Raw genomic sequence first — 21,648 nt, 5'->3', positions numbered from 1 at the left:
TTTTCAAAAGTATTTTTGTGTACGTACTAATAATAAGTAACTGATATTTTAAAATGTATTGAAACATAAGTTAATTCAATGTCTGTAAGAGTGAATTATTATTTAAAATAAAATGTCACTTAGTGTCGTACCAAACGAACTGCACATTGGTCAATATTGTTGTCAGCCAAAGATCCGTTTATGTACCACATATAATATATTATCTGTAACCTGCGATTTGCGTTGACTTAAGTTGAACTTCGACATGGTACTTTGTTATTTTTGTGTAATAATATCTTATATTTAAATAAAATGGCAAACGTTGGTAACCTTTTTGATTGTTTTGATGAACCCGCTGTTAACGCGATACCTATTCAATTTCTAAATGTGAATAGTGAGAAAAGCACAGTGTGAGTAGTGTTAACCTTATATTTTGTTTAGTTTACTTATAATATTGCTTTTTGATTGTTTTTTAAACTATCTTTACAGAGAACAGGGAAAAGAAGAAAATGTGAGTGCAAAGCGCCCCCATGAAGAAGTTGAATATGCAGATACTGCGGTCACTAAAAGACCCAAACAGGACGAAGAGGATGAAAAAGATCTAATAGCAGACATAAAGTAAGAATTTGACATATAAAAAAATGTTAAAAACGTGATTTAACATTGGAATAAAAATAAAAATAACCAATTTTCTTGCAGCTTAGATCTTTTAAATTCTCGAATTGTAATTCATACTTTGGAGACATCTGAAGGATGTACACACGAGGTAGCTACACCTCCTAATCAGGAGTATGCTCCTCTGACCCCTCTAACATCAGAACCAGCCAAACAATACAGTTTTATATTGGATCCCTTTCAAAAAGAAGCTATTATGTGCATAGATAACTTGCAATCTGTTTTAGTATCAGCGCATACATCAGCAGGAAAAACTGTTGTTGCAGAGTAAGTATTTACTTATCACTTATTTATGATTGTTATTTGAAATTTTCTAAAGCAGCATTACATAATTTAAAAAAACATAGTCATTTGGGATTAGACATATAGAAATATATTAGAAATATTTGATTTATCAGGTAGAGCTTAGTTAAAAGTGAATTTTATAATATTCAATCCACTGGGGGGTTAAGGTGTTTATTAAAAATAAACATATCTTCAAACTATGCTTCCTATGGGTGTAATACTTGGCCAGAATATTTTTTTGGCATGGCAAAATTTACCTTGAGTGGATTTTATACTATCACACCTACAAAATAGATATAATATAATAGTGGTGTGGGCCATGCAAATTGGTCAGGCGAATGTTATTTGCTTAAAATTGGTTGTTCTTAATAAATAACTTAATAATTTAGAGCAAATTGTAAGAAAGCTATTGTTTGTTTCAGTTTCTAGATTATTTTAGCCGGTAAAATTATCAAATGCTTAGGTTGTGTAATTCAATGTCTAGACAGAGAACCTAAACTTATATATATAATATAATAAAAAGTATTTAATATCAATTATGTATTTTTACTACATTAAAAGTTATAATATTGTGTAGGTAAAAATTTATAATTTCCTTAAATAGGTATGCAATAGCTCTTTCACTGAAAAATAAACAGAGAGTTATTTACACAACACCAATCAAAGCACTGTCAAATCAAAAGTACAGAGAATTTTCTGAAGAATTTCATGATGTTGGACTGGTCACCGGTGATGTAACAATAAATCCATCTGCTTCTTGTCTAATAATGACAACGGAGGTAATTAATAGTCATTTATTTTTCTGTATAGCTAAATGAAATGATTTTGCATCGAGCTCCATATTTTATTTCTCAGTGTAAAAAATTCTTGTAAAGGTTAGAACTGTGTGTCTTTAACTTCTTATTTATAATTAAACTGTTAAAAAGAATTTAAGCTTTATGTTCAGCAAATTACTCATTTTTTTCCAGATTTTAAGAAATATGCTTTACAGAGGATCAGAAATCATGAGAGAAGTTGGATGGGTTGTATTTGATGAAATACACTATATGAGAGACAAGGAGAGAGGAGTTGTATGGGAAGGTAGGGCTGTGACTATATCTTTTTACTTAATTATGAAATGTAATTTTTTTTTTAAATGGAACCTGGTTCTAATTCTCAAATATATTTTTTTTCAGAGACCTTGATTTTATTGCCAGACAATGTGCATTACGTATTTCTTTCGGCTACAATCCCAAATGCTCGTCAGTTTGCGGAATGGGTATGTCGCCTACATTCTCAGCCCTGCCATGTGGTTTACACTGAGTACCGGCCAACTCCATTACAACATTATATTTTTCCTGCTGGTGGTGATGGTATACATCTTGTCGTGGATGAAAAGGTAATTTTCAACAGCTATTTTTACTCAAAACTCAGCTAATATAAATAAAACTATGTGATAATAATTTGATGTTAAAAGTATCTTCTATCTTTAAATGGTTTGAACATATACTATTATGATAAGCACATTATAAATGTGACACTGTGGCATAATATTTTAGGAATTACATCACTTTATGTAATCTGAATGAGATAACATAAAAATTCATAATATGTCACAAAATGGACGAAAGTGAACAATGTTTTTCTTTTATCTTAAAATACGATAAGTAATTAGAGCAACCAAGTTAGGGGAAGTTAGGTTTACTTTATATTATTGTCCCAATGCACTTTATCTTAAAAATCTGTATGATTTTCCCAGTTATCAAAAAAAAAGTTAGTTGGCGACATTTCTGCACTGCTTTAAGGAAAGTACTAATTAATTTTATGAACTCTGAGAAATATTTTATTACAAACTTTCCTTATTTTATTTTCAATTGTTTTCATTTAAAAAGGTGTTAGGTTACAGGTGTAAAAGCTTTAAAGAGGGGGGACATGTACAGTTCATTTGTTATCCCTTACTGTACATTACTGTACATATCCAAAAATCAAAGGTTTTAGAAATTAAAAAATAATTTATCAAAATTCAGATTACTACTTATTAAAATTAATCATTATTTACTATATGTCCCTGCAGACTTTGTACTGCCAGAAGTTATTGGCCTGTTACATTTCAATAGAAAAAAATTATATCTCAGAGTGATCATTTTATAACAAGTTTTTTTTTTGCTGACAAGCTCTACCTATAAAGCTTTTACTTCTATAATCGTAATTATTCATTATGTTAATAGAGTCAATTCAAAGAGGAGAACTTTAATACTGCAATGGCCGTGCTTAGCAACGCCGGGGACGCTGGCAAAGGCGAGCAGCGTGGTCGTCGCGGCGGTCCAATGCGCGGCAACAATCAGTCCAATATATTCAACATTGTAAAAATGATCATGGAGCGAAACTTTGCCCCAGTCATCATCTTTAGTTTCAGCAAAAAGGATTGCGAAGCTTACGCTATGCTGATGGCAAAATTAGACTTTAATACCAGTGAGTAGAATTTCTTTATCAGTAAAGCTATGTACTGATTATTAATTGATATTGTATAAATTCGTTACACATTAGACTTTGTGCCTGTATGTTTTAGATATTCATCAAGAATTTAAAGAAAATCATTGTAAATCTAACATACAGTACCCGGCGATAAATATTGCACATCGATCTTTGGAAAGAGATAATCGGCATTTTTGATACTAATGAAACTAAATAATTATATTCAACTAATTACTTAATTACTATTTAACTTATTCTATATCTATTTATTTTAATTTTTTTATAACTTTTATGTGTAGATAATTCATGATTCAATTTAAAACAGACATAAACAACAACATTTTAATTGGGTTAATGATTTTAAATATAAATGTAAGTGTAATAAACCACCTTTATTTTCATATAAAACACATATATATTATATATATGTTTTTTATTTTTATTTATTCAAAATGATCACTACTATGGGACCAACATAGGAAATAAATGGCTGAGGAGAATCATTGCATTAGATAATAATAAATTCTGATTTAATTTATATTGTAGCCAGTATTTATAATTCTAAGTGGTTAACTTTTCTGTGGCTAAACATTAACTTTTATAACAATAAATATTTAAATAATTAATTAATTTATGAAAGGTGAGAACCTATAGGCTATATAATAACTATGTTGTTATCTATATTGAAGACAGTAATTTTAATTCATAAGCAGTTGCTTTTCTGTGATTAAATATATTTTAACTTTCAGTTGAAGAGAAGAAACTGGTGGATGAAGTGTTCAACAATGCTATGGACATCTTGTCTGAAGAGGATCGCAAGCTACCGCAAGTGGAGAATGTGATTCCACTCCTGCGCCGTGGTATCGGCATACATCACGGGGGCTTGCTGCCTATATTGAAGGAAACTATAGAGATTTTATTCGGTTTAGGTCTCATAAAGGTAAAAATATTAAATTTGTTTTATTATAAATTATATTGAATAATAAATACTCATGAATACTAGTTAAATTTGAAAAATTTAAAATGATTTACAGGCTCTGTTTGCAACCGAAACTTTCGCTATGGGGCTCAACATGCCTGCGAGGACTGTGGTCTTCACTAACTGTCAGAAATTTGACGGAAAGAACTTTAGATTTGTAAGTATTTACCTCGCATTTTGAATGATTTTATTTTTAATTATATACCTCTTCAGTTTGTATTGTGACAATTAATTGCCTGTCACAGTAGTAGAAAAAAATTAACAAATGTATACATAATCCAGAGTGATCACCCGATGACATTAAATCAATGTTATTGTCTCAATTAAACCATAATTACTTACAAAATTAATTAGCAATATCAGTCTTATTTTTTTCTGAACCTTTGTCACGCATAAATGAAGATAATAAAAAATAGGTGAATTGGTAAATTTTAGTTTACAATAAGTTGTGAATTAATTAGTTAATATTCATTAGAAATTATATTTATTTTAAATCGTATTTATTTAGTTTAAAATTATAAAATTAAAATTTGGAAGTATTTACTTTATAAAGGCAAACAAAAAATAAAACGATTTTCAGATAACGTCAGGAGAATATATCCAAATGTCGGGCCGCGCAGGTCGGCGTGGTTTGGACGACAAGGGTATAGTCATACTCATGATAGACCAGAAAGTGACCCCCACAGTGGTCAAGGAAATGGTACAGGGCAAGGCTGATCCCATCAACTCTGCATTTCACCTCACCTATAATATGGTATGCCTGAAACATTTTATTACCGCAACCTTTAAAAGGTCGATGAAAGTCTTTGACCAGTGTGTGTTGCCAGTGATGACCTACGGATCTGAGATGTGGTCGTTTACGATGAGTTTATAAGAAAGCTTTCTATTCTTGGGGCTTCGCTTATTTAACAGATGAATTAAGGTCACCAAGCTTACTCAAAGAATTGCTCTTCTGAAGTGGCAGTGGGGGGGCACCTTGCTCATGTTACCGACGGCCGATGGGGGCGAAGGGTTTTCAAGTGATGATCACGCGCCGGTAAACGCGGCTTGGGTAGGCTTCCCCACTAAGCAGGCCAACGACATAGTCAAGATGGCGGCAAGTCCCTGGATGTAAGCAGCTTAAGGTCATTGTGGCGATCATTGGGAAAGGTCTTGGCCTTGCAGTAAAGGTCTATTGGCTGATGTGAATATGATGATAATAAATCCTCTTTTTCCTTGCATGGTAATCCTCATTGCTAAGGGTCATGACTCCCTCCATGCTTCTTTCTTACTTTCTTCTTAACCTGCACCATCAGTTAGGATCTAGACTGGTGCGGATTTGATTTGCCTGTTTGACTTTGGAGTCTATCACCTGACATAATGATGATGATAAACATAATTTTCTTTTTATTATATGTTTTTATATCAACAATTAAGTGAAGTCTAATCTATGTGGGTAGGCGTTAACAAGAGTTAACAAAAGTATTTAGCCAATATTTTTTGTATTGTAGTAAATAAAGTAGTAATAATTCTATGTCCATTATTGTAAATGTCTGTTAATTTAAGGTACTGAATTTATTGCGAGTGGAGGAAATCAACCCTGAGTATATGCTGGAAAGAAGCTTCTATCAATTTCAAAATCAAGCTGCAATTCCTGATCTAATTGAAAGTATGTATATGAATGAATCAAATGATTTACAATACTTATTACATGATAGAAAACTATTATATTACAAAGAAAATGTACATTTTGTAACAGAAAATATAATAGTGTTTATTATACTGTCATCTACCAAAGGCATATTTTATGTAAATGTGCTACATTTTGTATGTAGATAGAGATAATTAATTAGCCTATTATATTTATCATTTCATGTGGATTTTGTGTTTCAAAATTATTTGTAGCATGAACCAGTTGAATTTACATCATAATTTAAGTTAATGTCATAAGTCACTACTGAATATAGGCTTCTTCAATAGATTTGCAATAGGACTGATGGAAGAGGTCTATATTAAGAGCCTTAGATGACCTAAACAACCTTAAAGCTAATTATATATGTTGCAGTGTTATGTGGTTTGCGTGCTATGTGGTCTGCCCAATACCACTTCAACTTACCTAACCTCTGGGTTATATTAGTTACTTTCCTCTGTCAACTCACATAGGAGACAATATGTGATAATGTTAAAAATATTCATTTTTCAGAGGTGAAACTAAAACAGAAGCAATATAACGCGTTGACAGTGGACCAGGAGCATTCGATAGCGTCGTATTGTAATATTCGATCGCAACTCGAGTTGTTGGGCGCGCAGTTTCGCGCATTCATAACGCGCCCGGAATATCTGAAACCGTTCCTGCAGCCCGGACGACTTGTAAAGGTTTGTAACTAATAACTTGTGCGTACTTTGTTATTGTAATCCATAAACAAATGTAATAAAAATTGCGATGTTTATATGTTAGTAATGGACAAAAATAGCGATGTTTATGAGTTAGCGTTTTAAATAATGACAAGTTTATTATATCGTTCTTAAAGCGCTATAAAATTATTACTCCTTAGTATTATATTAGGCACTTGTGTAAAATTATTATGTGATATATTCAAAGTTAAAAAGGATTGCAGAAATAGCTTGACTGCAGGGTGACATATTAGGGCGCGCTAAGAACCCTTGGAGCCAGATATTTTATGGTTTAGGAATCCACCAAAAGAAAGTCCGAAGATCCATTGACAGTTTTTGAAACATGTGTGATGATGAACTTACATGTTGCATAGATCTTTGTGGTATGAGAAATGCTATTATGAAACTTGTTCATTTAAGTTTTTAAATAATAAAAATCAGGCATTGCAGCTAAGCGAGGGAGCCTTGGAAGCTCTTGATGCTTTAACTAGATCATAAGCTATAGGACGATTGATTGCTTATAGGTGAAATAGCTTATATATATATATATATATATATATATATATATATACATATATATATATATATATATATATATATACATATATTAGATATACACATATACATATATATCCACACTTTGTTAATGAATGGTACACCCTACTGAATAATTAATGGTTCCAGAAACTAAATAGTGTATTGATAATATAATAGCGTTTATTACTACATATTAAAATTAATTTTAATTTACCATCTGTCGCTGCTAAAAAAAAATCCAGAAGTTTGGAAATGTCGTGCTTTTCACGAACTGTACGGCTTATAAACAAAATTTGGTATGTCATAGCTTCTTGGCTTTTTAAACGAAATAATAGATGCCTCGTCATCAGAAGTGGTTCATCTACAAAATGAAACTAAAGTTTCTGGCTCATCGTAAATAGAAAAATAATAAAAAATCTGTCTCTGCAGATTTAGTATTACCAGAAAGCCACTTTATACAGAGTAATTGTAAATAGATGTAAAAGCTTAAAGTTTTATGTTAACAAATGAGCTAAACATTCACCCCTTTAAAGCTTATAACCATTTATCCTACACATGTAAAACACTATTATATATTGTTATGTGAAAAATTACATTTTTATATATAATATATATTATAATACAACTTAATTACCATTGTTCGCATATTTCGTATGACAACTTTATAATATTATATTTTTACAGGTGAAAACAGAAAAGCATGAATATGACTGGGGTATAATAATAAATTTCAAACACACAACAGGCAAAGGCAAAAAGAATGAAAACCCATTGACTGCTGAGACAGTGATAATTGTGGATATATTGTTACATGTAAAAAAATCCAAGCCTGATGATACAGATACCAAGGTCCCATGTCCACCAGGAGAGGTATTGTGACTTTTTTATCATTATACTTTTTTATTTGTCCCATGTTTTTAATTTTTGGGAGAGCGATGTACGTGACCATTTCGGAGTAATCTATTGATACGTATCTAGTACTAATGTTCAATATCTACATATAAATGTGATCGTTATTCACTAACCATTTCGCAGTTTTAATTATTATATTATTGGATTTCGTCATTTTTATTTATAAATTGCGTTGAATGATCGAGTGAGACAATTGTCTACCAACGCCATCTATCGACACCTCCTGAAGTAACAGATTTCCCATATATTTATATTTAATGAATTCCTGTACATCTTCTAGGCCGGTGATGTAGAAGTCGTACCAGTTCTGCACACGCTGATTAATCAAATCAGTTCTCTCCGTGTGTACTATCCTAAAGACTTGAGGCCGCCTGACAATCGGAAGTCCGTGCTAAAAACAATTGGTGAAGTTAAGAAGCGTTTCCCCGATGGTCCGCCACTTCTGAATCCAATAAAAGACATGAAAATAGATGACCCAGTGTTTAAGAAATGTGTGGACACAATTAAGTTATTAGAAGAAAGGTAATAGAAGTGTAAACCACTTACATATAGAAATAATTTTGTTTGTACACAGATGAATTTATTTTATTTGCAGGACAGGCTTTAAAATGCCAAAGAAATTAAAAATGAAATAAAACGTGTCTAAGAGTAATAATTTTATTCATTGATTTAATATCTAAATAATAAACTTTAGTAAGGAGATAATTTTTTTTTCTAATGCTTTATGATAAACAATATTTGTGGTTTGATTATCCTAAAGACGTTTTGTTTTACTTTTAATGGATGTTAACTCAACAACAGCTAGAAATAGGCTTTCTTATTTAGTCTGTGATCAGAACTTTTTAATTTTTTTATCTTAACTAAATCCTCCCTTGTTACTAAGAAAATATGAAAAAAGCAATACTTTTTGTTTTATTTCATATTTTAATGCAAGGCCTAGAGGCCTCTCCTAAATATATATATATATATATATATATATATATATATATATATATATATATAGTTATTATGGGTAAGCAGGGGACACTGCTGCCCATACTCTGGAAACTTGTTTGTGAGCAGTGGCGAGATTGTATCCCGGGAATCGATCTCGCGACCTAAGATTGCAAGCCTCAGTTCTTTTTGCTGGGCTACTACTGATGGATTATAGGTTTATTATCACCTCCTAACGAGCCTTTTTTGTTTTGTTTCACAACTATGGATGGGTGTTTTAACTTACACTGTTTATACCAAAAAAAATTTATGACATCAAATATATAAAATTCTCGTGTTCGAACTTGAACTCCTCTGAAACGGCTCGACCGATTTTTACCAAATTTTATATGCGTATTTAGTAGGTCTGAGAATCGGCTTCTATCTATTTTTCATACCCCTAAGTGATAAGGGTTGTTCACCCTTAAATTTTTTTTTGACGAAATTTTTTGTTTTTATTTTTTTATGATACAACATACAAAAATAAATACAACCTTAAATTTTCACCCCTTACGATGAACCCTTATTTTTTAATTGAAAATTAAAAATATTTTTTTTGCAAAACAACGTTTGTGGGATCAGCTAGTTTCTCTATAAAAACTTCTTTACCACCATAATGAAATTGTGAACAAAAATTATTATATTGTTGTTTTTGTTATTTCAGGTTATATGCACACCCATTACACAAGGACAAAAATCGTACAGCATTAACCGCTGCCTATGAACAGAAGCAGCAGTACCTTGAGGAGTTGAACGAAGCCAAGGCAGAGCTCAGGAAAGCGAAGAGTATATTGCACATGGACGAACTAAAAAAACGGAAACGTGTACTGCGCAGAATGGGATACTGTACGATGGCTGATGTGATCGAGCTAAAAGGTCGGATAGCCTGCGAGTTAAGTAGGTATGAACTTTCAAACACAAATTCTTTTAAAAAATTGAACTCATAGTCTTAATTTTTTACTTAAAGTATGTAATAACATTGGTTTATAAGTGTCGTTATATATTTTCGTTCACGTTTTCATAAAGATAGGTATATGAGAAACGCTAGTGCCATTTATAACGTCGATTCGGATTAGGACTTATGTAGACTACATCCGTCTTGGCGTTTGCCTTGAGGGAATTTCTATTCATGCCATTCTATCCTCTACTCTCCTCAGACCTCAGTCTTTTACTGTATACTTCTACTAAATAAGATAAAGATATAAAATAAGATTATTCAACATTGGAATTTTTAGCAAGACTTTTATTGATCGCCAATTTTTTTTTTAATTTTCTTTATTTTTGACTCCACTCTGTTTCGCAATGTGATGTAGTAGTTGTGCAGAAAAGGCAGGAAGAAACTTGAAACCATCTTTAAAAAATTAAAAAAAAACTACCGAAAAAACGATGATAAAAAAGATTATACAATTGAATACATACACTGATACTTACCACAAAAAATAGTAGGCATGTAAACATATCCCTAAATTTCTTTACTACTGTTGATGTTTAATCCTCAAAGTCATTATAAATCACTAATAATAAATTTTACATCATATTTTAATTCAATATTAAATATATTATTCCTTATAAATTCTAAAATGTTCTTTTCTGTTTGGTGAAGATAAATATGTATTTTAATTTTAGTTCTGTCACATGTATATTTCGTTTTGAAAATAGCATTATTAATATCTTTTATAATAAATTAAATTGTCTGTTAGCGCCGACGAATTGTTGCTGACTGAGTTGATATTTAACGGCGTGTTCAACGGGCTGAGCTCCGAGCAGAGCGCTGCGCTGGTGAGCTGCTTTGTCTGCGACGAGAACGCCTCGCAGGCCTCCGCCACCGGGGAGGAGCTCCGCGGCGTGTTGCGACAATTACAGGTCTCCTCTTGTGCCAGTCCGCCTCTTCCTCCACCCTCCTGCACCCTCCTCCATCCTCTTGATATTCTTATTGCATAACTTATATATATATATGATTATATATTCACTGTAATGTTTTAAGTTGCAATATAGTTTTTGAAAATCGATGATGACTATGCAAGATATACTTTCTTTTTTTGTTCTTAAAGCTGAAACTAATCCTTGCATTTCTTTTCATTTTGATTGACTATAAATTTTCTACTGTTTTAATTTAGAAAAAAAATTGTCATTTTAACTACATTCCTCCCATTTGATCATTTTATACGTAAGAACATTCTGACGCCTGAACGAAAGTATTAAAAATAAAGACAGCAACACATTGTTATTTCTATTTTTAAAAAAATATTAATTTTTTCATGACTTAAGTAGTATTTGCAGAGTTATTTAATAACAGATAATTTTTGTTTGAAGGAATTCGCTCGTCGAATAGCCAAAGTGTCTATCGAAGCTAAAATGGATTTGGATGAGGACGACTACGTGGCAAAGTTCAAATGCACGCTAATGGACGTCGTGCTCGCGTGGTGCAAGGGCGCTAATTTCTTGCAAATATGCAAGATGACTGATGTGTTTGAAGGTTCGTACAGTCTTAGTATAAATATGTTTTTTCAAACAAAATTGACTATATATCAGAGTTAATTTACTGAAGATATGTAATGTCGAAAGAATAATAATAACAAGTTATTTATTTGTTGATATAAGGAGATATATGTCTCAAATCATAAATTACGTTAATGGCGCACACAAGACGTACAAATATAATATAAACAGTTAATTTATAATATTGTCGAATTTTACATTCAGTGCAATGTTAAATTAATTACATGTTTGAAAGAGTGCAAAAATAACAATGCAATGCAATAACAAAGATAAAGGCAAATGTAATAATAGGTAACAAATACATGAATTCAAATCAATTCATATCACAAGTTTTATTAATAATTTTCCCTATTTCAGGTTCTATCATCCGATGCATTCGGCGGTTGGAGGAGGTGCTTCGTCAACTCTGTCAGGCGGCCAAAAATATCGGTAACACCGACTTAGAGCGAAAGTTCAGCGATGCAATCAAAATGCTCAAACGCGACATTATATTCGCTGCCAGTCTGTACATGTGAATTATGTACTAAACTTTATTAATAAATATTAAATCATGCTGCAATTGTTTGATTGACACCTTTATAAGACATTAGAATTTCAGTCGGTAATTCGCCAAAAAACGTTTTGAGAAATTTTTAATGTTGATTAATATATATCGGCGCAGCGACTAGTACTGATAGTCAATTGGCTTATCAGCGCAGTGAATCGTAATGTTGATCAAATTATTCTAAAAAGTATTTATATCTAAATTGTGATCATTTAAAATTTTAATCTTTCTGGGAAGTTGTTAAAAAGAATTATAACAATAAAAGAAATTATATTGAAGTTTTTTTTTTAAATTTCAACATGGCAAATAATCAACTATATGACAATCGATCTCAGCAATGTTAATGCTGTTTTTAACAAACATTTTTAAACTTATTACTCCATCATAATATCTATTTTGACTCTATAATACTTGTGTCCGGTAATTTCGTCAGTCAAAATGCTTACGAAGATATTATTTAACTTAAAGACGTTATTAAAAAAACACAGTGACAGACAGTGAGCTACTTTATATATTATTGTTTTTATTAGTAAAGTTAACTTTATTTTTGGTTTGTTAAGGCGTGTTCATATAATAAAAATACGAAATGTCTTTTTATAGTCGTTATCTATTACAAACCAAAATCAACTAACAAAATTTCTTCAGCGAACACAAGGGCTATGGAAACGCCTTCACACACAACCTCTAACAGCGGCAGCCCAGGGAAGATAATATCTTTTTCTTCCGAATACTTAGAACGTGAAGCGTATCTTACTTCTTAATTTAGTGAAGGTTATTGAATGACCAGTTCATTTTTCACCTATAATCATTAAATCTTTAAGAGGTTTTCTGGTATCTAGAAGGTATATGGTATGATAGTTTAATCAAAAATGAAACAAACTGAAACGCATTTTAAAATGAAACACCGTGACAATGTTATAAGAGAACTTTATTATTGTAATTACTGTATATCTATAGCATGAATTTGCAAATAACAAAAAGAATAGTTCACTATAATTACTCTAGTTAAACAAGTGCACAGAGATGGCCGCGCCCAAAATACAACAACTATATCCATTTATAATTAACTAATTGTAAATAAAATTAACCTTAAAACATGATATTAAAATTTCCAATTCACAGACATTTAAAATTTATTTATATAAAGTTTAAAATTTAGCTCTAAAAAGCGTAAAGAGAGTAAGGACGTCAGTGACACGTCAGAAATTTATTAAAATAAATTTTAAAACAATCTACCTGTTTATATATTTCATTTGAAGTGTATGATTTTTAATGAGCTGTTATGATTTTTTTTGGTTTGACACGGAATAACTAAACAAAATCCTTGAACGTTTCGTAGTCGAATATGTATACATCGAAGTCGTGTTAATGCATCTGGTACTGTGTTTAAAATATTGCCTATGGATATTTACGAAGAAATTATTTCGCGTTTATTCCCAGACGTTCTCATTTTAAAAATATAATTTTTTAATCTTGAGATCTTAACGATTGATTGTTCATTATGATTTCGCTTTCTATATTTATAATACTAGTTAAAAAGGGAAACTGCACGACTTTACTCATTTGAAGGAATGAATTTACATTTCAAATGTCTATACGAAGAATCACAAGGTTAACTATTTACATTGCCATCCATTCATATTTTAATATTTCTCAACAGCGTTTACATTGAATTCGATGGAATAAAAAAGCACGCTTTTTAGCGTTTTAAAAGTGATGAAAACACACGGGATAGAAGAAATTAAATAGGTTACTAATACATTTATACTTAGATTACCACGTAATCTATAAATTAAAAGCTAAATCCGACGATTTATTATATCACACAGGTACGACAAACTTATTTATGTTATTGAAATGAGTGAAACTTATTCTCGGTAACGGTTAAAATGTCTCCATTAAAATAATTATACAATATAAAATCACAAATGGAAAATACCCACAAATCCTTACGCTATAGTCTCTTTGGTGCCTGAATTGATATGTCCACAAACTAAACGCGAAACGAATTCTAATCCTGTCTAACTATTGCGTTTTGCATAACTAAACGAGGTATTTGTTTTATTTCTATACTTAAATAGAATTAAAACCCGCGAGTAGCGCCGTCCCTCACGTGAGCCTATGCTATCGTTAGTATAAATACGCTATTATTATCGTTTAATACTTTAAAGTTACAGTAAAACACTCCGCCCGTCCCACTGCTATGGAAGACTTGTCGCTTACTAGAAGCACACCCAATACTTTACCAGTCGTGCGCCGTTTGAAACAAACTCTATTATCGGCTCTGTACTGTGTGTTTTTTATTATAAAAATGTGCAGCTTTTAAAAGCTCCCCGATAACTCTGTTTCGGAGGACGTGAACATCTAATTCTGTAAAACTGGTGTTAACAGAAATATCTAAGCAAAAGAATTAATACTTATTGATTATGAAATGTTCTGAATAAGTACAATTCTATAAAACTATAGTGTTCAAATAACTTCGTGCAATGCTGGACACAGTTGGTAATTTACAATTTAGTTATGAATAAATGACAAAAGCGCGCGCTTTCTTCATGAATCGCGCTTCACTACTGCACTGTAATGTATGTAAGTAACAGTTGAAACCAGTTTTTCGTTAGAACCCATCTTCGCAAGTTGACACAAGTTTTTAAGTAAACTTTTTTGATGAAACCATAATTCATCACATATATTCATAATATATATATATATATATATATATATATATATTTGATTTTAGTGTAACTTACACTAGAGACATTAATATGGGATTGAAAATTACATGTAGTTTAAAAAAATATTGTTAAAAAGATCTAAAACACTTATCTACCTAATAAAAATAATAATTTATACTGAACGGGAATGTTATTATGAATTTTTATATTGGTTAATATATAGTATATACAAAATAGGCAATAATCTTAATATTAAAACAGACGAGGATCCACTCACAAGACTGTTTTACTGCGACACCTTTTTGACATACCTTTCCTAACATTGGCACCGCCTTCCTTGCCCTTATTCTTGAGATCTCGGTAGGAATAGTTTTAACTGACTCGCTTCGAAAAATACGTCTTGTCTAGTTTACTTTACTAGTTTTAATTGATTTTTTTGATATTCAATTTTGTACATTGTTTTAATCTACTATTAACAAGGACATTGATAAAAAAATTTAACTAGGGGAGACGTATTGTAACGAAAAACTGGTTTTAACTGTAACACTTGTAATTGTGTCCAGCATTTGTAACCTCGCTTACCGCTGTCCATTATTAAATAAACAGTTTATGAAATATCGGTCCCGTTGAATAAACAGCGCGATCCGAACAGAGGCTGTGGTTTGGCACACGAAATGCGAGCACCTATTCGTATAAAATGTTTAAATTTTGTACTATTTCAGAATATTGCGTTTGTTCATTTGTAAAGAGTGTAAAATTCTTAATCACCTTTTTATTAATGTACTGCTTATGATGTATAAATAATTACTTCTCTATCTTGGCCTATGGAAAAGCTGTGACCTTTATCTATAGATATCACTTTTTATTATTTTACACTCTATTCTTAAAGAATTCCTTTTATGGACAACAGCAAGCTAAAAGGTGTGTAATCATGTTATATGAATATATGTAAAGCTATATGTATAAGTTGATTTTATTTATATAAAATGTTAAGATATTGGTACAAACAATATACATACGCATTATTAGACTTAGCTCTCACACACCGAAATTACAATTAGGCGCGTAACGTGTTTAGATGTTTCCGAATATAAAATAATCTTATGATATGCAAATTATGTAGTAGAATATTACAATAGACGTCCAAATCGAACCGTTGAAACTTTAGCGACACACATTTTTTGACAATTTTAATAGGCCTTTATATTTAGTAAAATATTTACAATAATAATGAAACTAGTTACATGTTCAGTAACAACAATATCGAAGATTACATGAGGAAATTACTAACGATTAGAGAACGTGACTATTCGGAAGTAGCGACGACGCGATTATGTATGTTGCTTATTGTTATCGATTTATATTACCGATTTTCATTTTGTTCCAATTTTAAATTATTCATAGAAAAAAAAATACATGTTTTTTTTTTCTTTTAATTTTGTTAGTCATTATATATCTCACGAACGCAGACGAGTCATTAAGAGGCTAATTATAAAATTATATTTTTACAAAGTGTCAATTTGCACCAATTGAGTATAAATTTTATTATGTTTTTAGTTTGACATTATCGATTTATATTTAGGATTAGTTCGTCATTAACTTATATATGATAAACAAGATATTCGCAGCGTCGCTCCTCACAATGAACACATATTACATAGACACATATAAATATAGCAAATAAAATAACTAGAACTGATCATATATATTTATATTTACATCAATTCTATGCATCTAATTTACTTTTTCGACTAATCTGAATGATAGACACCGAAAGAAATCGAATATGTTTCAACGTAGGTATATTTTTCTAAAACAGTTCTAAACGATATTATAAATTTACATTAAATTATCTTTTCAATACCTATTAACATTAGCTATAATTTATAAGATCTCCAAGTATGCGATAATTTTCAATTAAATGTAACAAGATATTTTATAGCCTACCTATTTACTTTTATCATATCGTTACAATAGAGATGACAACTTAACGGGAATAGGGAGATTATATTAAATATATTAATACTAATCGAAATAGGTTCTTGTCGCGAAACAAGATCGAAAGTTCACTTGGTCGGACCATACTTCAGTCGATTGAATCGATTACGAATCGATATACGAACTAAGCGCCCTGGAAACGGCGAGGGCGACTTTGGTTTCACCTTTCACAGTTCACGCACCGTTCGTCAGTCAGCTCTGCGCTTATTTACCTCGATATTTAATAGCGAAGCTCTGCAATGTCTGTTGGGGTGTGGTAAACATAAACACTCTGTGTCTCACTTGTTTTCTTTGCTTCGTCTTGTATTGTTGGGAGTGGGTTGGCGGGTGGCTTTCCGCTTACTGTCGCGACAAAGTGAAGTCACGTGGCGAACTCCAGGCACAATGGCAGCATCAGCACCAAGATGCTCAACGGCACAAACGATCCACCGCGACCGCACGACTGGATTTCAATTTCCTACAGATTAAATACGAAATATTTTAATATCTCGGAGCCGTACCATGAGCAGGAAGACGCGACGCGGATAAGCCCTCCACTAGGGGGATGATATGTTCAAAGTGGCTGAAACTGGTTGAATGCGGGTAGCGCAAAAGCGGCCACTGTGGCGATCTTTGAGGTAGCCCAGCTGTAGAAGACTGAGACTTGCGATTGTAGGTCGCGGGTTTGATTTTCGTGATACACTTTGTGCATTATTTATATACGATTGCCTCTACTCACAAAAAAAGTTTTCAGAGAAGGGGCAGCAGCGTCCTCTGTGTACCATAATACCACACTGCGATCGCTACTCCGCCTGCCAAGCGTGGCGATTTTGGTATATCCCCCGATAGATATCTTAATGAGAGGCCTATGCCTTGCAGTGGGTGTCGCATATATTGTTTCTGTTTTTTTTTTAATGTTTCCTTACACACTTCTTTACACTTTTTTTCAGAAGGAAGGCAAAGTGTAAATTAAATTAATGGTCGGGGAATTATAATCTGCTAGGCCTATGTGAGAGCTATTCCTTGCGGCAAGCGTCTAAGGGCTGAAGCGATGATACCTTGCAGTGGGCGTCTATCGGTTGACATAATGATGACGACGACGAAGATTATTTTGAATAGTTTATCGAGTCTTAATAAATCATATATGTAGTTGTTAGTTACGCATTGAAACTAATTGATGCAATAAAGACATTAGCTGTACCTATTCGGTGAGATAAGAAAACTCTAGTAAAATTTAAAGGAAAAACGATTGCATTCAATTTATATTCATTTTGTAAAATAAACTTTTGGTAAACCTTACGTTAAGGTCGTAGGATGACGCTAGGTGTAAGCTGCATCCACCCGGTCTTATTGCATATCTACGGGGGAAGCCTGTGCCTAGCAGCGGAACCATTTTATTGGAAATAGTTTTAATAAAACCTTAAGAAAGTCATCTGTCCACTTTGTGGGAGGATATCCTACACTCCTCTAGCTGGTCTGGGGTCTCCACTCCAGAACCTAGCCAAGTTTTCTAAAATACGTAACGTGTTTACACAACGTTTGTTTGTAGGACCTGACCATCGGTAGCAATTGTGTTATGGTAGGAAGTGTGCGCATGTAGTGAGTACCTCTGGATGGTAGGAGACGCAGTGTGGGGGGCGGCGGCGGTGAGGGGCGGGTGCGTGCCGGCGACAGGCAGCGCGCGGCGGTGCCTCGCGCGCACGGACATCCAGCCGCTTCGCACCGCACGGGCACAGCGTGTCCACCACCAGCAGGATCAGGTTGCTGTGCGGGATCTTCTGCACGCTGAACGGCCTGCATACGCAATTTTTTTACTTATATTGCCTCTACATGTATGATCTAATTCAGGTCCGAACTACAATAGCCGAAGCTATATACATCGCCGGAGACCGGTACAAATGGCGTAACATATAAGGTACTTTGATAATAATATAAGAAATAAACTGTTATAACTTAGCAATAAAATAATTGAAATATACAATAAAGAATGAAAGAGTGAGGGAAAATAGACGAATAATAAAAGAGCTTACGAAGTCACACTTCTGAAGAAAAAAGAAAAGAAAAAGGAAGAAAGTTTACCGTCTTTGGGTATAAAAATATTCATCTCAATGTTATTTAAAATTGTTTACAGCTATGACGAACTGCGGTTATTTGATACAGACCCAGTATTCAGCTAGTTTAAGGCAAAACATTACAAGCGTGTTTATTAAAAATTGCTAAACACTCTGTTTATATTTTGATAAACCATTTTAATATTAGTAAACTCTGTACCTCTCGCAGCCGGAATTGTGACAGTTGGTGAGTTTTCCTTTCAATGGCTGGGCAGTATTGAGTCTGGCGGATTGCAGAGTGAAGAGTTCGGCGCTGGTATCACAGGGGCGCACTGCAGCGGAGCGGGCCGCCTCCCGCGGGGCTTCTCTCGGTGGTCCCTCCCTGCCTTCACGACCTTCCCAACCTTCTCGGCCCTCGCGCCCTTCACGTCCAACCGCTGTGCCACCGTTCCCATCGACAATAATCTCATAAGGTCCAGGATCTCGACTCACATCTTCATACTCCATCTCTTCTTTCTCGTAATCTTCGTAATCGGCTTCTGTGCAGATAATTTAAATTTATTGGTTTAAGTTAATGACTCTAAAACCTTGTATGTTTTAAAGTAACAAATATAAACAAACATGGAAACTAGAAAACAAAAGAAGATTATCCATCATTTTTCGATTCGACTAAGATGTGAATATTAAATGATATTTCTACTCAAGCTCTAAAATTCTTTATTCATCATACGATGGATTACATTTCTTACTGATATCATGTTGATTTTATCTTCTATTCGCATGATAAATGCATCAGATCTTACAAGAACAGGCAAAAGGAACTCAATCCGATTACGTCTATTTTTAAATATTTTAAGAATTACACATTTAATAAACGCTACGATAGCTTGGAGATGATCATATCACTCATCAATTTTCAGTTTACAAACATTCTTTAATTCTTGTTTAAATCTAGCCATAGAGGCTTTCTGAACGATAATGTTGGGATTCTATTGTAAAAACTTATACATTGCCTATACACATCTATGCCAATTTGACGAATCCGACTATGAGGTATATGGAATTTGTTTTTGCTTTTGATATAAATGCATTATATTTACATCTCGTTTATTAGAGTTTTGAATTTCAGTATATGTTACCAGAGTCGTCGTCCGTATAACGGCTAGTGCGGGCGTGTACAGGCTCCCACAGTGGGAACCAAACGGCCGCCAGTTTGAACAGATAGCCGCTGACCCAGGACCACGGTTTCATAGGCTACAAAGAAAAAATACGTGAAAATAATTAAAAAAAGTTTTATTTAGAGCTGAAAAACGAAAGTTTACAACTAATATGCGTTAACATCGATAACTTTATAATTTTCTACGAGATCGAATTAAAAACGAGGATATCTGTAGACGAACGAAAATAACCGACATAGTGGATTAGCATGTTGAAGTAGGTATGTCACATAGCGCGTACAATAGATGGCCGCTTTGGTTTTAAGGTTCAAGAGTAGAGACCACGATCGGGCAAGCGCTGCGAACGACGCCACCAATAAGGTTGTACACTTTGCTAAGGTCGTCGAAAATAAAACAGATGGTCGCTGGTTGCAAACAGCTTTCAACCGGACTTATTGATAATCTATGTGGGAGGCATTGGAAGTCTTACGGCTGGAATGAAGATTTTATTATAAACTCTATATTGTTTATGATTGGATGATCTTACAGTTGAGATCCACTCATTCTCTTAAAGAAGTTTGGAATTACTTATTTGAAAAATTTTAACCCCTTCCATATTTTTCTGATAGTCAGCCTAAGATGACGTATAAGCTAACTGCATGGTGTTGGTATGTATTAGGAGAACAGGAAAGTAATGTCGCTTTCTTAGGTTAAATCCACACGACTACATTTTTAACAAGTTTTTATTTCCAACAATATATTCACCTTCGTAATCAATAACCTTTTGCTTTTTTGTATACAAATTTTTAATGCCATGGCGGTTACTCTAATATATAACTACCACCAGGTATATGTTACCACCAATCAGTAACGTAAGACCACTAATGTATAATAGTAAATAATAATTAACTAAAAAAAACGTTTGTATGTCCATTCATTCTTCATTAGTATTTATTAAATCGGAGATGTAAATTGAAGATGATGTAGAGACTATTCGAGTTCAATATAAACGTTTTTGAAGGGTAGTCTAGTGGAATCACTGAGCTGTATGATATAGGCGACATCCTGTTTATGATTTTTTAAGGGATAAATGGTATAAGCAGTGTTGGGAAATATTTTGCATGTATCGTAACCTGAGTTTCAAAGTATTTTTACAAATATTAACAAAGGTTACGCTCTTTTTAACTCAGCACCTCATTATTTATAAATATTCATCTCAGTTATTTTGTCTACAGATATTAGAAACTTACAGATAATTTATTGCTGTCGCCGCTAAAAGAGTTCCGTGAGTCGGGACATCTGCCTTGGTGATCGTGGACGGTGACTTTCTTGTAAATTCGATCCTGGACCAGAGAGTCCATAATGGTGCCGTCCACTTGACCAAAGAAGCGTCCCGTCTGCGAAGTGTCTTCAGAGAGAATGATGAAGCCGTTGTCGTCCAGAATGTAGCAATCAAGTTCGTCACCAGCGCACGTCTTCTTACAAACGCTGCCTGCGGTACACTGATCACAATATTTTTTTTGTTAAGTTATTACAATTTAATAATATCAACAATATAAAAAGTATTAACGCTCAGGGCATG

The 21,648-nt window shown here is 32.9% G+C and overlaps 2 protein-coding genes across 2 annotated transcripts in view; one reads left to right on the top strand and one right to left on the bottom strand.

The window, feature by feature from the left end:
* Nucleotides 1-160: 160 nt before the first annotated feature.
* Mtr4 (exosome RNA helicase Mtr4) lies at nucleotides 161-12,219 on the top strand. Its single transcript, XM_068770197.1, has 18 exons — nucleotides 161-389; nucleotides 469-597; nucleotides 679-921; nucleotides 1,544-1,718; nucleotides 1,908-2,019; nucleotides 2,115-2,317; nucleotides 3,147-3,390; nucleotides 4,143-4,333; nucleotides 4,428-4,529; nucleotides 4,953-5,126; nucleotides 5,918-6,020; nucleotides 6,555-6,727; nucleotides 7,967-8,152; nucleotides 8,475-8,716; nucleotides 9,831-10,067; nucleotides 10,867-11,029; nucleotides 11,480-11,642; nucleotides 12,023-12,219. Exons 1-18 carry the CDS (start codon nucleotides 292-294, stop codon nucleotides 12,178-12,180), a joined length of 3,096 nt encoding a protein of 1,031 aa, XP_068626298.1. The 5' UTR covers nucleotides 161-291; the 3' UTR covers nucleotides 12,181-12,219.
* Nucleotides 12,220-17,240: 5,021 nt separating this feature from the next.
* stol (stolid) overlaps nucleotides 17,241-21,648 on the bottom strand; it is a 94,748-nt gene continuing 90,340 nt past the window's right edge. Inside the window, exons 22-26 of the mRNA XM_068770406.1 lie at nucleotides 21,317-21,568; nucleotides 20,049-20,163; nucleotides 19,130-19,448; nucleotides 18,466-18,652; nucleotides 17,241-17,336 (exon numbers count right to left, since the gene is read on the bottom strand). Coding sequence (XP_068626507.1) covers nucleotides 17,241-17,336; nucleotides 18,466-18,652; nucleotides 19,130-19,448; nucleotides 20,049-20,163; nucleotides 21,317-21,568 — 969 coding nt within the window. The remainder of the gene's footprint in view (nucleotides 17,337-18,465; nucleotides 18,653-19,129; nucleotides 19,449-20,048; nucleotides 20,164-21,316; nucleotides 21,569-21,648) is intronic.

This window comes from Battus philenor, unplaced genomic scaffold, assembly GCF_028537555.1.
Source record: "Battus philenor isolate CCGP_79_NKW_IND1 unplaced genomic scaffold, ilBatPhil1.0.hap1 SCAF_3, whole genome shotgun sequence".
In the NCBI taxonomy this organism is placed as follows: domain Eukaryota; kingdom Metazoa; phylum Arthropoda; class Insecta; order Lepidoptera; family Papilionidae; genus Battus; species Battus philenor.
Note: the sequence above shows the minus strand (reverse complement) of the source record. Positions and strands in the feature narration are given on the sequence as shown.